This window comes from Epinephelus fuscoguttatus, linkage group LG2 (genome assembly GCF_011397635.1).
Source record: "Epinephelus fuscoguttatus linkage group LG2, E.fuscoguttatus.final_Chr_v1".
Classification (NCBI taxonomy): domain Eukaryota; kingdom Metazoa; phylum Chordata; class Actinopteri; order Perciformes; family Serranidae; genus Epinephelus; species Epinephelus fuscoguttatus.
In genome coordinates, this window is record NC_064753.1 from 19,233,859 (window position 1) to 19,251,891 (window position 18,033).

The 18,033-nt window shown below is 39.6% G+C and overlaps 1 protein-coding gene across 1 annotated transcript in view; it reads right to left on the bottom strand.

The window, feature by feature from the left end:
• Positions 1-5,036: 5,036 nt before the first annotated feature.
• The window catches only part of LOC125904288 (transmembrane protein 266-like), a 59,688-nt gene continuing 46,691 nt past the window's right edge, over positions 5,037-18,033 (bottom strand). The window contains exons 8-11 of the mRNA XM_049601624.1: positions 13,069-13,184; positions 10,795-10,990; positions 7,336-7,398; positions 5,037-6,665 (exon numbers count right to left, since the gene is read on the bottom strand). Of these exons, the coding sequence (XP_049457581.1) occupies positions 6,025-6,665; positions 7,336-7,398; positions 10,795-10,990; positions 13,069-13,184 (1,016 nt within the window). The 3' untranslated portion in view covers positions 5,037-6,024. The remainder of the gene's footprint in view (positions 6,666-7,335; positions 7,399-10,794; positions 10,991-13,068; positions 13,185-18,033) is intronic.

The window sequence follows — 18,033 nt, forward strand, 5'->3', positions numbered from 1 at the left end:
TATAAAAAAATGTACCCCCGTACAGTTGTCATGAATGTTGATATTAGCTATAGCTGGGACAACGATGGAAATAAGTCCTGGACTTTTTCGTTCCATCCCTGACAAACGCAGACATTTGTATTTATTGTTTTAAATTGTATGTATTGCTTGTGTCAACTAGAGCACTCAGAGAGTGCAGACCTCCGCCAAGCAGCTCAGATTTCCCGCTGTTTTATTATTTTATCCACTTCGCTTCAACCGATCACCACCAAAATATTATCATCTGTTCCTTGTCCCATTATCAACCTTTCCTGAAAATTTCATCAAAATCCATTCAGAACTTTTCGAGTTATTTTGCAGACAAACAGACCAATGCCGGTGAAAACATAACCTCCTTGGCGGAGGTAATAAATCAAATCAAAATCAGACCAAAATATTTTTTGTACCCGGCTGTAAACATGTTTATTTCTGCTGTAAAGTTGGGCATTTTAACATGGGGCTCTTTGGGGACTTACTGGCTTCTGGAGCCAGCCCCAAGTGGCTGCTCAAAGAACTGCAGTTTTTTGATATTCGTATGTTGGCTTAATTTTTCAGTCGTGATGAATGTAAGTCCAAAATTCATTCTCTTTTTAGCTCCATTTTTGGCTCCTACCAACTCTTTAGGTGCGAAATACTTCATGACAGTCTTTGTCTTTATGTACCTTTCAAAAGATTTTTCACTTAAAGGACACGTGTTTAAGTCTTAGTTTAAGTTTTAGTGGCATCTAGTGGTGAGCTTGCAGAATGCAACCAAGTGAATACCTCTTTCCTCACCCCTCCATCCCAGGTGTATAGTAGAACCTATGGTGGCCTTCACTTCAACATAAAAACACAATAAAGCCAGTGTTTGCTCCTTTCTGGGCTACTGTACAAACAACATGGCAGACATTCTGGAGGATGAACCGCTCCCTAGATATGAAGGGCTCATTCTTAGCTAATGAAACACAATGAATCTTAATTTCAGGTGATTATACATTTATGAAAACAGTTATAAAAATAATATTTTGTTTCTGGCAATAGATCCATCTAAACTCTACTGACTGGTCTTTTAACTCCGACCTGCCATTACACCTTACTGTACGACTTGCAATCTCCAAAAGCAGCTCTTTCACTGACCCATGACATTACTTACTACCACAGCCATGCTCTTTCCTCACAGTGCACACAGGCTGACATAGCTAGAGTATTTAAGGCGTCATATAGAAGTCATGTAGCTTGGTGGAATAAAGCGCCTTAAGTTTTTAAGATAACAAAAACAGCAAACACTTTGATTTAAGGCCTATCCTTCACTGGCTCCATAGGATTCTGTTGCAAAGTTTTTTAAGTGCAGTAGTCATATTCACTATCTCCTGTAGGTAAACCTACAGATATATTAGCCTAAAACACAATGAGATACAGCTTATAAAATAATAATCCATCTTTGTTGATGTTGTTTTGATCTGTGCAGCCCTGTTAGAAAAGAAAGGACTCTTTCAGGGCACATTATTTGAATATGACCCACCAAACTGGGACCTCTGTGCTCTGTGTCTAAGAAAATTTTTTTTGCAATGTTTGTGACAACAAAGTCATCCTCTGAATATTAAGGATTAACCCTGAGCTTCAGTAAATGTATGCATTCAGTGAAATAAAATAATTAAATAATTCACATATTTAAGAAAGGACGGAAGGAAGTGGTCGCCTTATTGTACCTAAGAGTCAGTAGATGTTAATCAACAATGATCATGTAATGTTAATGCAGTTAAAGTGACTCCCTCTGTGCCATTATTAAAACATTTTAATTATTAAGTGTCTAATGGTCACTGTTAGTTCACTTAGCTTCCTGTGAGTGTGACAGGGACGTTACCTCTTGATTCGTCAGAGAGGTCCCAAAAGCAATTTACTTCTTAGCATGTCTCCTAAAGGTCTGCTCAGTGTCCCCGCCTGTCACAACTCAACACTTAACTCAGACTGACCTGGAATGATACGTATTGACAAATTGGGTTCATATGAATCATTAAGGCACACCTTTCATTCCTCCTGTAGTCATAGAGAGAAGGCATGTGGCATCATGTTTTGTTTACAGTTATCAGCAGTAATTAGTGTACAAATAATGTCGTGTCACCACTGGATGGTGCTGCTCAGGGTGGAGCTGGAAGCTGAAGCGTGTCTCATCTTTTACATGGCTGGTTGAGCTGGACGGGGCTCAGATTAGAGGCACAGCACCTCCACTTGAGACATTAATACCAAGACAGCTGTGACAGATAGAGGCAGAGCCACGTTTTGGCAACTGTATTCAACAGGATTCCTTTGTATGTATCAAGAGCCAAGCAGATCATTATTTATTTACTCCTTCCATGGCATGCAATAAGCACTGTTGTTTTTGTAAACTAGATTGATGTTATGGGTGTAGTAATAGCTGGGCGGTTGCACATTCAGGTTATCAACTTACATGTTGGCTCTTAAAAAAATACTACGACACAGTTGGCTGCTGAAGACAAAACCTGGTTTGTTGGGAAACTTTTCATTTAAGGATCAGGTGGATTTTACATCATCAACCTTATTTGCTGTTGTTTCAGTACACCTCTACATTTTCCTATTTTACTATGATTTTTGAAAGTAAAATAGAAAGCTTGAAAGCACAGACATGTTTCTGTACTGTGTGGAGTAACTTTATTCACTTGAACTGAAATTTGTTTTATTTTCATATATTCTTTTTTTCAAGTTGTTCCAAAGATGATTGAAGATTTTAACAAGTGATCATTAGTTAAACCAGATTTTAAATTTCTTTCTATTTAAATTTCAAACAATGACTTCCTGTTAGTGGCACGTAAACCTTCCTAATAACAATGCTGCTTCACATTTTGAATTTGAATTATTCTGTCACATTTAACATAGGTGCCTTATTAGATGCCACACATCTATGATTCTTTCATATGTAAGTCAACGTTTTTAATAAAGCTATTGTTTGCAATAAACTGTTTGCATTTGCTTTAACATTTTCTCTTATTTTTAATGATAGTACAGTAGGAAACTGAGACAATAGACCCAAACTGTTTCCAGACTGTTGCCCACAGTAGCCGTCTATGCTATGCTCGTCTCACATAGCTCACTGATCCAGGTTCACATCAAGTTTAAACTGAGTCTTGTATAATAAAATAACATTCTGGATTAGTTGATCTTGCACTCGTTTAGCCAAGTCTTCATATGTGGCATACTGTATGCAGCCTCTTTACACAAAATGCTTCCTGTGTCATCCATCAGCATTTACTTGTGATAAGGGAAACCATGATGGACGTGGGGCTAGAGCGGTCTTGAGTTAAGACACTGTAGTTAATAGAAACCATTTTTTTTAATCTAATTATGAGATGAATGCAACAACAAAAAAGAGAGGAAATTCAAATTTGGAAGGGAGCCGAGGTGTTATAGTTTTGTTTTGTCCTTTAGTTTGTATTTGTATTTTGTTTTAAATTTCTGTTTTCAGTTCTGTTTAGTTTCAATTAGATTCCATAATGTGTTTCTTTAAGTTTATTTTTTAATTTTATTACAAATGTGAAGTTTTGTTAAGTTTTTATTACTTTCAGTATTAGTTTAGTTTTTTTTAAAATTATAATACAGGGGATATTTGTCAGGGCCAAAATTAAAGAAGTAGCTATTACAGTACAAACACAACACTTTGTAAAAGTAACTGACTCACCCCAGTCTCAGTAAACATAAGCACCAATGCCTCCTCATGCTTGTTGTGTTAACAAATTTGACGAAATTGACAAAGACTACAATTAAAGACATTTCCTTTGTATTTCGATTTTATTTTAGTTCGTTTTGTTAGTAACCAATATTGTTGTTGGGTTTTTTTTCGAAAGTCTCTTTTTATTTTTTATTTCAGTTGATTGAAATATTTTTTTCACAACTAGATTTATTTTTCAGTTTAGTTTTAGTTAACTATAACATCCTTGCAAGGGAGACATTGTATACATGTGTTTTAACTATTCTTTGTCACATCTAAGGGCCTCCATATGCTGCTTGATTTCAACATGAAAACCTATTCTTGTATATAAACCTCTGAATTGCATATCTTAAAAAAAACACCTCTGTATGATGTCACTATATTTGGTCCCTGTTTGGCACATTCTTTGCTCACATATCCATCATTGAGAGAAGAGGTTTTCCCAAGTCTTATCAATGTAAACACACCTGCTACACTTCCTAGAAAATTACATAGTCAGTTCCATAAAAGAGGACATTAGCAGTTTGCACTGTAATTATCTTGGGATTAGGATGCAGTTTAGAAGCTGCACTAACCATTAGGCTATAAAATGCTGTAGTCTGATGTATTGTTTCCAATCACAAGTCTATAGTTATTTAAATTTAGTGTCAGTGCTTCACATCAGTTACTCAGGGGGACAAGTCTTCAGTTTGTGTCTCCAAAAAGAGCTGCAGACAGAATTCTTGTAAACTAGTACTAAAATTATTCTCCTCTACACTACAGCAGTATTTGTTATAGTCCTCTTAGCCCCCCATGTGTACTGTGTCATTTACAAATTAATTTTTAAAAGAGGCTGTTACAATTAATCCACATACCCAGCTCTGCAAATTAACCCTTTAGTTCTCGAACCTTAAAACACTTGTGTTGATGGCTTAATTGCAGCCATAATAGTTATTAACTATTAAAACAATCTCTGGATACTTGTAAACATTTGACAAGCAGCAAAATGGTACAGCAGTTTATCTTCTGAATTAATGATATGAGGAGGTAATTAGGGGCGCTGATACTTCTCATGACCCATTTACAATGACTCAGCCAATTAGCAGTTGTTGTGACAGGTCCCTTAATGTTAATAACATTAAATAATTTAGATTTTCCAAAACTGTATGCACAGAATAAGATGATGCTGATGAAATAATGTGTAGCAAGGAGGCTGTGAGAAGAACACAGGGCCCACTCACTTAACATGGTGTATTATCGAGAGTCAGTAAAGTGAAAGCAGTTAAGGAAATACTAACTTTTATTTTTTCTATTTTCATTCAAATGACAACACCTGCATTTGGCAATAACTCCCTCCATATCAAGTTTACAAAAGTGTCTGTAAACATTAAAGTGCAAAGAATTTGCTTGCCATTTAGGGCACATATCTTTTAAAGGTTCATGCTACAAGCACTCCAGTCTAGTTTCATGTGAAGATTCCAGTCACTTACCTTTTTCATTTCATCCACACAAATATACCCTACTAATGTTTTTTGAACAAGTAAAACAAAAATGCTATTCAATAAAATCTGATGAAGGTCCATGGTTTCAAATCAAACAAATAGGTGACAGAAAGGCAAAGGTAAAACAAATTGGCTGTTTGTATAGTTAAGCCAGTCTTATGTACCCTGTGGCTGTTTAAACCAAGAACAGCATGATTGGTGTTTAAAGTCGATCATACAAATTAAAAAGAAACAAAATAATAACAAGTAAAATGCAATAGAAAACACTCCTTTAACTGCTTGAAATCCCAAGAACAGAGAACAGTGTCTTGGTTTGCAACACAGTTCAGAATTAAAGTTTTTGTTCAGTATAGGCTTGAATGGCCCCTTGCTGGTTTTAATTCATGTAAAGTTCAGTGCATTTAGGACCTATTCAAAGTGAGAATTCCTGATGAAGAATGTGTCCAAGAACACATTAGACTTCCCTTTACTGGGATGTTATAGTCGTTGTTGTGCTATTTCAGGGAATTTCTGATTTCAAAAATCCATCATTGAGGAACAGGGGAGGTTGGACAGTGTGGCAAAGGGCCCAAGAGTTTTTATTGTCATTTCTGCTATGACTTCTGAACACGTCAAGTTAAGGAGCATCAGTGTTAGCTGGAAGCTAAGGCTCAAGCTCGCTCTGGATTGGCTAAGATTGGATTTACACAGCGACAGAAAAATCCACTTTTTAAATCTTATGTGCCTCTCATGAGGTTTGACCTGCCACAAGAGTTCAGATATACGCCAAACAGGGTGGCAGTAAAAGAAGAGAAAAGACTTCTGTTTCTGTGTAAATGTAGCTTATGTATCAGGCATGTGCCCCAGAGGTGTGTCAGCTGGTCCCAGGAGCCGGTACTTCTCCTCCAGGGACGGCTCAGTGGTGTTGCCCTGCAGGTGAATCAGTGGCTTGGTCTGCAGCAGTACACAACCCCTTCCCCGTCCTCGTCTCTCCTCCTGATTCCTGCGGTTAAAGATGTTTATTCTGTTGTCCAGCTCGGGGCTGGCCTTTTCTGAACCAGTAGGGCTGGGAAGCTTAAGGTTGACAGGGTCCACTACCAGGCCCTTTTGAGCAAGGCAGGAGTCCTCAGAGAGGGACGAGAGTAGCTCCTGCACCACCATGCTGGGGTCCCTGCAGGGGTCCTGGCCTGAGTAGGAAGGCGGGCAGCAGCGGTGGGTGCTGTAGCTCAGACTGAGGTCCTGAGCTGTGCTGCTGCTGCAGTCTGTCATAGATGAACCCGGGGTGTGGCTACTCAGGCTGTGGGGGCGGGCCGTCAGGCTGCCACTGGACCGTGATATGCTGGTTGAGGCGTCACTTACGGCGCTGCCCACCCGCTCCATAGCAAGCATCGGGTTTGACTGGATGGGATTTGGATTGGTGGGGAGGTGAACGTCAATGGCTGCTGTGGTGATGACCCGCGCACCTAAACCAGAAGCTCCAGCATCTCGAAAGACATTGTATACATTTAGATCGTCGGACAGCACAGATAGAACAAATCATTTCTTTACTTCAAACACAGCAAGTGCATAAAAATGTTTAGTTCATTTCAACAAAATCTTAAAACCTATGAATGGATTGTGAGACATAAATGTAAATTGAATTGTCCAGAATTTGGAGTGCCCAGTAACATCAGAGATGACTGTCATTTGTCCATTTTTTTTTTAAAGATATTTTTGGGGGCTTTTTTTTTTTGCTTTTATTTGATGAGACAGATTTAGCGTGAAGGGGGGAGAGAGGTGGGGATGACATGCAGCAAGAGGCCATGGCCTGGAATCGAGCCCATGGCCACTGGAGCAAGGACACAGCCTTTATACGTGGGGCAACTGTTTTACCAGGTGAGCTAGTGGGTGCCCCAGAATTTAGATTTTCATCTGGTAAAAGCCAGGCTGAATAAGATTTGAGTTTACATTTGAATATTTATCAAGACTTCCAGCTCCACAGATTCTATGTGCCATGGTGTAAATTCATAACCTGCATGTATAAACAGTTTTGTCCTATCACTTAGTGGCCCTATAACCACACAAAAAGACTGTAGAGTCACTGCCATACATAATTTTATTCAATTATATGAAGTGGTATATAAAGGATTAAAGTCAGTGTTCATAGTCACTTACCACTGCTTGCTTCACTGTAGTATTGGCTGATGTAGTTGTTCATGTCATCACGTACAACTGGATCTAAGTTAAAAAATAAATTAATAAAAAGATAAACACATAAAGGAACTATTATTATTATTTGATCAAAAAAAGTTGTGAATAACAACACTGAAATGTGTTGCTATAGTGAGTGATTTTGTTGGATGTAATCTATATAAAAAACTATATATAAAGAGGATGGCTAGCCTACATACAAATGCAGCAATGTAATGTGGAGCTTTCCCTGTCATCCCATCAAAATCATACCCTCATGAAAATTCTTTGCCCACAATCTGATTACTTAACTTATAAACACAAAAAACAAATGTATCAAATACTGTTCAGTCTTCATATTATTATTTATAATAAGAATACAGAGCAGACCATAAATAGGAAACAGGAAATGACCAGTCACATTAGGGTTTATGTGTGACTGCTAATACTCTATGTGGCAGCGACTAATTGGATTTCATACCTTTTTGTCTGCAGGTCCATTTCAGTGTTAACCACACAAACTAGACTAAATGGAGAATATCCCTCATGTTTACAACATAATATTGACAGAGATGACTTCTGCCCCAGGCCACAGGTGCTTTATTGTCAAGTGGTCAGGATCACGCACTGCTATGCCGTGCATTAGCGCATCAGAAATAAACTGGGACAGAGACAGGGTGGGGTTGGTTTCAAAGAGGAGAGAAATGGGGGGAAATGAGTGAGAGAAAGAGCGGGTGGGAGCTCTTTGTTCAGACCCAGATCCCTCCAGTCTAGCGGGCCTCAGCATGCGTGGTGAATGGCTGTGATCTGCTATGCTCCTCTGTTCGCTTGATTGGTCTTGAGCTCACTGTCCGCTGGCTGAGTGCGAACCCAGAGTACCCTGAGTGCTAGCCCCTGTCCCCCGGGACATGCTGCAGACTCTGATGGGTAATTTCATTTATTTTTCAGTCTAAAATATTAATCCCCGAGCCACCCCTGGAGAGGAAGCATTGCACTCACTAAAACAAGACTGAGACAATCACTCCACAATTAATAACACATGAGTCTTAAGAAAAAAGAATGGGCTGTCCAGCATGCATAAAAGGATCTGCCCTTCTTTCTGTGACTGTCAAGTAACCAGGCTGTCATGTGTCTGTGGAAAAAGAGAGGTGACATGCTGAGGTCCTTTCAGTTCAAATCTGAACTATAATATTGATGGGTGAAGTATCGGTTCTACACAACAGGTGAAGTAAGAGAGTACACCAAAGGAAGATTAGCAACCACTGCAGCCAGCGTTAACACAAATAAACAAAGTAAAAAGGCAGTTACGATTATGACGATTTGTACCATATCAGTCATTTTTGGCAGTCTGGCTGTTTGTGCAGACATTCATGGTCCACTGAGAATGAAGCCGACTGAATTAACTGATTCACTGAATTTTCTTCTTGGGTCAAAAATAAGTTGACGTTTGTGGTTTTTGGTGAGATGTCTCCGTAACTGTTGGATGGATTGCCATCAAAGATTTTACAGATTCCCATGTCCCTCATAGGATGAGTTGTGTTAACCACTGACTTCCTTCCTCTAGTGCCATCATCGGTTTGGTTTATGACTTGCAAAATTAATGACATTCCCGTCAGCCTCAGCTGTACTTTGCGTTTGGTGCCAATTAGCAAATGTTGACATGCCAACACGCTAAACTAAGATGATGAACATTGTAAACATTAAACCTGCTTAACATCAGCATGTTAGCATTGTCACTGTGAGCATGTTAGCATTTAGCTCAAAGCGCTGTTGTGGTAAAGCTTCACAGAGCCAATAGCGTGGCTTAGGGCTGGACAATATATCAATATTAAGTCAATATCATGATATAAGACTAGATATGGTGTTAGTTTTTGGATATTGTAATGTAAGTCTGGCCTTTTTCCTTGTTCTAAATGCTACATTAAAGTCAAATTATGTCATTTGCTGAAGTCAGGAGAGTGTTCTAGCTGTTCTATCATTTGCCTTTAAACATTTAGTCATTATATCCACATTACTGATAATTATTCATCAAAATCTCATTGTGTAAATATATAAAAGCACCAACAGTCAACCCCACAATGTCACCAAAATGAGGATATCAAGGTATTTGGACAAAAATATCACGATATTGGATTTTCTCCATATCCCTCGCCCTAGCGTGGCTGTAAACTCTGATATCCTAACATGTCAGCTCATTTGAAACGTTCCTTTCAACCAAACATGCCTATCTTTCTCTGCTGCAATACCACCGTCACCGCAATCTTCTCTCAGCTTCTTAGAGAGAACTCCACTGGCTCATTGATTAATGTCATTGGATGTTCTTCAGCTCTACATGGTTTGGTACTTTAAGGTGGCAGAACCCTTAATCTCCTGAGACATTCATTCTTATGAAGGCCACTGCATTGACGTACGTTCTTGATAGTTTGACGGCTCCATGCAGGTGAGTGTGAGAGAAGCCCTCTGAGATTGTGTACGCAATATTGAGCAGTGCAAATACATCTGGCTTGATCTGAGCTGACCTGACTTGACTTGAGCCCTGTGGCCTAAATGCTCATCCCAGTGACCATGTTTCTGTAAAGAGCCCCACTTGTTTCTGAGAGCCAGATTTCCCACTATGCCCTTGGGGTAATATTGTGGCCGCTGTGGAGCCTCCTGGTGCCCTATTGTGGTTTGCAGGTGAAGGGGAACAGATGTTGACAGGAGCCCACTCTCCCCGAACAAGGCCCAATGCACAGAGCACTCTGTACCTGAAATAGCCCAAGTGGTCTGGGCCATCTTGGCCGGCCTTGCCACGAGGGGCGGTGGGGGGGTTGGTAAGAGAGATAGTTGGGGGATGACAGAGGCCCATGCAAGCTGACGTAGTGTCAGAAAACATGCTTGTTTTCTCCAGGATTCACCAGATCCTAAAAGCTTTTTTGCCCTCATATTGATCCCGGAGCGCCTGCGGTCAGATGGGTGTTGTGTGCGAGTGCAGAGGGGCTAAGAGCCTGGCCTCGAAGGTGCTCCAGGGCAACTGCTCCAGATTAACTGTACACTGCTCTGGCATCCAGTTCACCTGATGTTACACCGTTAAAGACTTTTTGTTCCACATAATTATGTACATACTTTATGCTGCACCTCTCTCCTGGTTTGTCATGCTGCTTTCTCAAGCAAACACTGCATCTGGCATGGTGTGTATTTAAATTAGCTATATTTTTAATGCCACAGGCTTTTGTCTAAGAAGTGTTCATTCTCAGTTTGTGAAATTGTGTTTTTATTCTAACATACTGCAATATCCTCACTGCAAGCTACATTTGGAGCCACAACTGGTATCAGAGGAGGTTATAAATATTTTTGCTATATTCTTTACAGTTCAGATGTTTCCTTTACTTCACTTAACATTTAGTGGTTTCAGTATCGTGCAGTCTAGTCCCTAAAAACTCTGCTCTAGGGACCACACTGTACCTGCAGGTGCTCGTGGCTCCCTGGGGTTCCTCTGGCTGCCCTCATCGTCAGACTCCCCAGGAGTCAAGCCTTCTACAACCTGAAAACTCCTCCCCTGTTTGCCCCACACGTGGTGGATCTGCATGGCTGCTTCACGTTCTGCTGCGAGGTCCAGGTCCTGCTGGGCCAGATGGGCCCTCAGCTGCCGGATCTCAAACTGGAGGTGGTTGTGTGTGGATAGAAAATGAGAAGAAAAGCAGCAAGTTAGAAGTGTGAATGAACAGAGAAAGAAATTGATTTTAAAAAGGATGAGTGAAGAGGACAGAGGTGGGGAGAAAAAATAGAGAAGGTGGGAAAGAGCAGAGAAGGAAAGAAGCGAGAGAACAAGGAGATGCAGAGTGGCAAAGATACAGGATGAGGTGAAAGGTAAGGGGAGGAGGGAGGGAGAGAAAACGTCATCTGCATACATTTCAACACAAGACTGTTGCAAAAAAGCTCACAAAAATATTTCAAATCATCTGTGTTTAAATCAGTGTTGAGCTTTCCTCCTGACCTGACAGCTCCCATTTAAAAACATCAAGATTAATTACTGGTGGACTGTTTACTCAAAATGCATTATCTAATTATGTGTTGGATAAACAGTGATGTACAGCTGTGATGTCTCTGTATTGATTTTAGGATTTTAGGTCTTGGAGAAAACACACAAGCCACTGGCAAGAAAACAGTGCAGCTGTGAATCCTGTAAAAGGACGTGAATATAAAATAAACACATTGAAGCAACTATTTTACAAATCACACATGCAGGACATATGTATTACTTCTGTTCCAAGCGAAATATGCATCTTCAATTACATTACATTTAGACTGAGGTCATATAAGAAACCGTAGGAAAAGGTATCACCTAAAGTGAACATTAAAATAGTAACTCGAGCATTGATTTTTTTTCTTTATTGTATATGTCTGGTCTCACACCAGAACATATATGGTCATTTGAAGGGCAAGTCTTTATCAATATTTATTAAAGTCTGCATTTTCTCATATGCGTTCATCACTGCCTGTGCTCCGAGGTCTCAAATGTGTGGCAAAGCCTGGACCTGTTTGTGAGGTGTTGCTGCCCTCTGGTGGTAGATGAGCTGACAGTTTCTATTGTGGCTATACGTAATATGAGTTTATGTGGCCTCTGTCAAATAATAATAATAATAATAATAATAATAATAAATAATTCATTTTATCTATCAAGCACTTTTAAAAACAAAGTTACAAAGTGCTTTACATGGTTAATCACATATTTAAAACAATGCAGGATTCAAGCAAATAAGATGGGGCAATTTTAAGAAGAACAATAAAAATAGAATAAAGATAAAATACCATCATTGAAGCAGATAAGCAAAGTTTGCAACTATTTGCCCTGTAGATTGCATTGAGGTATAGCAAATCAAACAACTAGAGTAATACAAAATGAAAGACTACAATAATAATCAAACGAGACATATATATAAAATAAAAAAGTGTGCTAAAATTAATAAAAGCCTTTTTTGAACGGATCATTTTTAAGAAGCAATTTGAAAGATGTTCCTGATTCTGCAAGCCTCAGATCCTCAGGCAGGTAATTCAGGGCTGAGGGGCCTTGACTGCAAAAGTCCGGTCACCTTTAGTTTTGATCCAGGACTGAGGAACAGCCAACAGAGCCCTGCCTGAGGATCTGAGGCTGCGACCTGGTTCATAGGGGAGAAGCATCTCAACAATGTAGCTGAGGGCAAAGCTATGCAGTGCTTTAAAAGTGATCAGTAAGATCTTAAATGGATTCTAATACTGACTGGTAACCAGTGAAGAGAGGCTGAAACAGGCTGAAGACGGGTTTTTTCCATAGACTCGATGGTTGACATGACTTTAAACTAATCATAATGCAGTATGTGAGGAACTTCTGCAATTGAATTGGAACATATTTACTATTGGCATGCAATATTGTGAGTTATTATTCATGACTATGTACTACTTACTAACTGCTTCTCAACACTTTGTGTACAAATTATTGATCATCCATATGCTATTTACTATATGTCGCAAACACCCATATTTTCAAAATATTACTGAATGCACAGCTCCTCTCTCAGTCCTCATACAGAACCACATAGGTGTGTTGTGTGTCATATATTGGTCTTGTGATAATATGGGCCCCATTTTGAGTGCATGTGCTGAGCGTTTTTGTTTTTTTTTAAACTTTCAAACTAATTTTGTGGAGGTGCCTGGGGAAATGCAGCTAGCAGGATAAATTTAAGGTGTTTTGGTACTCACGGCCTGTTCCTGGCAGATCTGAGTGAGACGCTCCAGCTGCTCCTCTCTCACAGCCTTGGTCTTCTCACACTGCTGGATCTCCAACTCCATCTCAACTTTGACTTGCAGCACATAAGCTAACATGAAGGAGAGAAGAGAGAGGGAAAGGTTTAAAACAAACACAGTAATTTTCGTTTGGATCACCATACTACATAATTGAATGGTGTGAAACGGACTGCTGAGTGTGTTCGAAGGTATCAAAGTGAAAAGTTTCTTAGGTATAACAGCTGCTGTATTTATGGTAAAATGCATCAAGCACATCGAGGTCAAAGGTCAGTGTTAGTGGGCTATTTGTCCCTTGCTTTATAAATATCTGTTATCACATATGCAAACCTCATTAATTACTGGTTCACTAAGTCCCGAAAAGGTTCCACAGTGATCTTGTTTCATACTGGTGTGAGGGTGTCATAAAGTTTTAGTGCATTTTCAGCCCACATTGACTCTAAACATCTCATTCCACCTGATCCAAAAAAAGTATTTACTGAGTTGACATCCGTTGTACAACATCTGCCTAAATTAAAGACACAGTGCTTTAATCATCTTTAATGGAGCAATGGTGGCATCCTAAGATGGACAGGGCTTAACGTTTGAGTTTTTAGAAGTAAGAATGTATCTGTGTGTGTTGGGGTAATATTTTGGTAATAAAACAAAAAAATGGATGGACAACCTTTATATAAAAATCAGACATTACCAGCTGCATTTTCTGAGCTGTCCTTCTCACAGGACAGCTAATTTAGTTCCTAGAGCAGTGCACAACAAGATTTGATTGTATATGACCACAGACTGTATAAAAATAGTATATGATGTGTAAAATCCAGTGAAAAGGAGTTTTACCAAACTGCTCCTTTTTACAGACTGTGGACACAAGGACATGGACCAGTAACATTTTTGGCAGAGTATACTACAGTCAAATGATGCTCAAATGCTACTTTGTGTACCAATATAGAATATTTTTATAGTCTTGGTGGTCATGTGGTCACATGAGCTTTATCTTCTTGTTGGCGAATGACACAGTCTTCACCCTTCAGTGATAAATGAGTAGTGTGTCTGACGTGACCTTCTTCCTTCCACAGTGTTGTACTGAAGTGTTGCCAGCGTACTTTGGCCGGCCTTGAATCACTCTTGCTTCTTTCCTGTGACCTCTCATTGATTTAATCTACTCCCATCATTACTCACCAGTCTTTTTTTCTTAACACAAAGCTGCAGCTGATTGTTTGTTTATTTTAGTTTTTTAACTTTTTAAAGTCAACGAGACAGTTTTATAGGCCTTCATTTCTTCTCGCCTGGATTACTGTTCGAGCCTTTTGTCTTGCCTGAATCTAAAATCTATTAATTGACTACAGACTGTTCAGAATTTACTGCCAGGCTTTTAACCAGAACCAAGAGACATCTCTCCAGTTTTAGCCTCCTTACACTGGCTCCAAGTATGTTTTAGAATAGATTTTAATATTTTACTGATTACCCTTCGTATCTCTCCCACCTATATCATTGACCTCTTAGTACTGTACATACTGGTAGGTACTTTGAGATCCTCGGGCAGAGGTCTTTTGTCTGTTCCAGGTCTGGCCGAAAATGTGAGGGGACAGAGCGCCCCAAGGCTCTGGAACAATGTGCCCATGGAAATCAGGTCGGCTGAGTCAGTCCCTTCTTAAAACATACTTTTATCAGAGAGCCTTTCCTGATTTTTCTTGAGTCCTTATTTCCTTTAAACTGTCTTTTATTTCCCTGCTGTTTTTTTTTTTTTTACACCGAAGGGTGGGGGAGCCCTCATGTGCAGAGTTTGCATGTTCTCCCTGTGTCAGCTTGGGTTTTCTCTGGGTACTCCAGCTTCCTCCCACAGTCCAAAGACATGCAGGTTAATTGGTGACTCTAAATTGTCCATAGATGTAAATGTGAGCGTAAATGGTTGTCTGTCTCTATGTGTCAGCCCTGCGATAGTCTGGCGGCCTGTCCAAGGCATAGCTCACCTCTTGCCCAGTGTCAGCTGGGATAGGCTCCAGCACCACCCGCCATCCCTAACAGGATAAGCAGTTACAGAATATGAATGAATGAATGTTTTCTTATAAACTCTGTTGATTTTATAACTTGTGTGGTTAATTTGTGCTGCTTTGTGAAGCCCTTTGTAACGTTGTTTTTGAAAACTACTCTATAAATAAAGATGATTTTTATTACTGCTGTTGTTGTTGTTGTTGTTGTTGTTGTTACTTATTGATTGAATAATTCCTGGTAAAGTATTGGAAGTATAATGTGCAGCCATGCTGGGAGTGATGCGTCTTGATCAATCAGTAACTCCACGTCTTACAACCTGACTGCACATTTTATTTTTACATGACACACTTTCTGGAGCAGGATAGGAAGGTGTACCTAAAAAAAGGATGGTGAGAGTAAATTTGGATACCTGTTGTCATCACAGGTGGCAGACAGTCGGTCCCTCACACTTCACTGTGATCACATTTGTAAGCCAGCAACATGATATGACACATGGTGATACTGTGTGTCCTGATAGGGAATGTTGCTATGGGCAATAATAAGAGGTGAAACACACTCTGTAATTATGCTCGTTCTCTTCCAATATCTCTGTTGTTGTTGTTGTTGTTGTTGTTGTTATGATTGTGACTCTGAACTATTATGAGACTCAGCTGTCGGCTTTGTCAAAACACTAGGAGGAGAATGAAACAGCCCTTCTGGTACTGAGGGGGGCAGAGCAAAGCACACAGCCATCGCCACATGCTCCTTGTACCTATTTATAGTGATGTCGGCACACACACGTTGCAATAGTGGGGACATCAGATGGGGTCAGTCCAGTCAGGATTTAAACAGGCATGAAAGCTTAATCACAAGTTCATTATTTAGCCACACAATATGCACACATCTGTGCTCCTGCATATTGTATTTGTGTCAGTATGTGTTTGCAGGCGCACAGTGTTGATTGCATGATTATACTGTGTGTGTGTGTGTGTGTGTGTGTGTGTGTGTGTGTGTGTGTGTGTGTGTGTGTGTGTGTGTGTGTGAGAGAGTGTGTGTGTGTGTGTGTCACAGCCTTACTGACAGCTGCTGGCAGTACACACATAGCAGTGTAATTCACACCACAACTTCACAGCGGCTAACACAAGGCCCCGCTCGACTCTCTCCTCTCACCTAGAGTCAAGTGTTTCACTGCTCACACAAAACCTGTGTGACTTAGATCACACACCAACCCACAAGAACCTGTCTCCCTGCATTTAAAACTGCTGTAGGACTCAGTTTTTTGTCTACAAGTATATGTGTGTTGCCTCAGAAACATTTCTCATCATCTTTCACCATTTATGTTTCACAAATCCATCTTCATCCTTCAGGGCCAAAAGAATTGTAAACAAACAACTTATAGAGAGACAACAAACCCACTCTTGATCAAATTAAAAACACTAAAATGTAAAGATTTGATTCACTTCCAAATGGTTCAAATGTTGTCCAGAGCATAATTATCAGTTATTAACTAATAGTACCCATGGGCTGGCATGATATCAGATTTTCACTACATGATTATTGTGGCTAGAAGTTCATCTTTACCTTTGTTTATCATGCATTTTGTCTCTTTTTTGAAAAATAAATCACACCCAAAATACACATGTAGGGAGATCTGTAAACATAACTGTACAAAATTGGACAAAAAGAGCGATCAATGTAATGTTTGGTGAAAAGGCAACCAGAGTTCAGCATCATACTTGCATTTAGCTATATTGTCAGGCTAGTTTGCTGTCTCTGTCAAGTAGCTGTCTGTTAGTCTCTCGCTCTGCAGTAGAAAACAGCACTTCAAAATAAAAGCTCCCTGCCTGACACGTTTGCAAGTCGCTTATGTTCCATTCAGAATGGACCCACGACCCACTGGTTGGGGACCACTGTGCTAGAGCTAGAGGTAGCTATTACACAGTATCACAATATGTGTAGTATTACTATGATAGCAATATCTTATTTTTAAATATTACATTTATCATCAATAGCGCTTTATCCCAACACCCCTGTACTGTCCAAGGGTTGTTTGAGATGAGAGAAAGTCAACATGAACTGAGAGGAATTAGTATGTTCAGGAGGACTGATGGAAAACAGTGTATTACAGTTAAGTTATGGAAAAACTGTAGTGAGGAAATACATACATGTTGAATATTTAACAAGTTTTTAACACATTTTCAAAAGCAACAGACTTAATGGATATGAATGGATTATCAAGCATAATAAGACAGGATATGTAGGATATGTGAATGATCTGTCATTGTTTTGTTCTGAATGTTTCAATTTCCTTTAGTTCACTCTTTTGACAAAAGTGTGTATCATGACTACTGGGGTGGAAAGTTGGAATAATCATGTCTGATATTAAGGTAATTGATAAAACATAAAGAATAAGGGGGAGGGCTTGATAAGTATTCACTTCTTCCTACATGTTTTCGGACATGAAATACTTAAGTATGTTGTTCATTGAGTGCTTTTCACAGCTTGTACGTTTTTTATTTATTAATTGTTTTACATGTTTGAAATGAAAATCTAAAACTACAATGGAAAATGTAGTGACTTTGTTGAAATGGCTCTGTTTAAAGCACTTGCACAAGCATTTGTTTCACTGTCTTCATATTCATTAATACAATGTGAGGAGTGCTGACACAAGAAAATGTTGGTTCTCAAGTCAATGCAAAAGATGGAAAGGAAGACATTCTTTTATTCTGATCACCTGTTTGCTGCATGTTTGTGAGGTTAATATTTCCCATCTGACATATCACTCTGCTAATAAATTCTGCTTTCTAGCCCGTACAAATTCTGCTGCAGTTCTCTGCTCTGTATTTCCACTCCCATCGGACTGACACAAACATCTCCACTTCATACGTCAAGCTAATTCTGCGGGAGACTCAATGCCTCTCCTGCGATAACTGAGCCGGTCCCTCAGCTGTACATTTA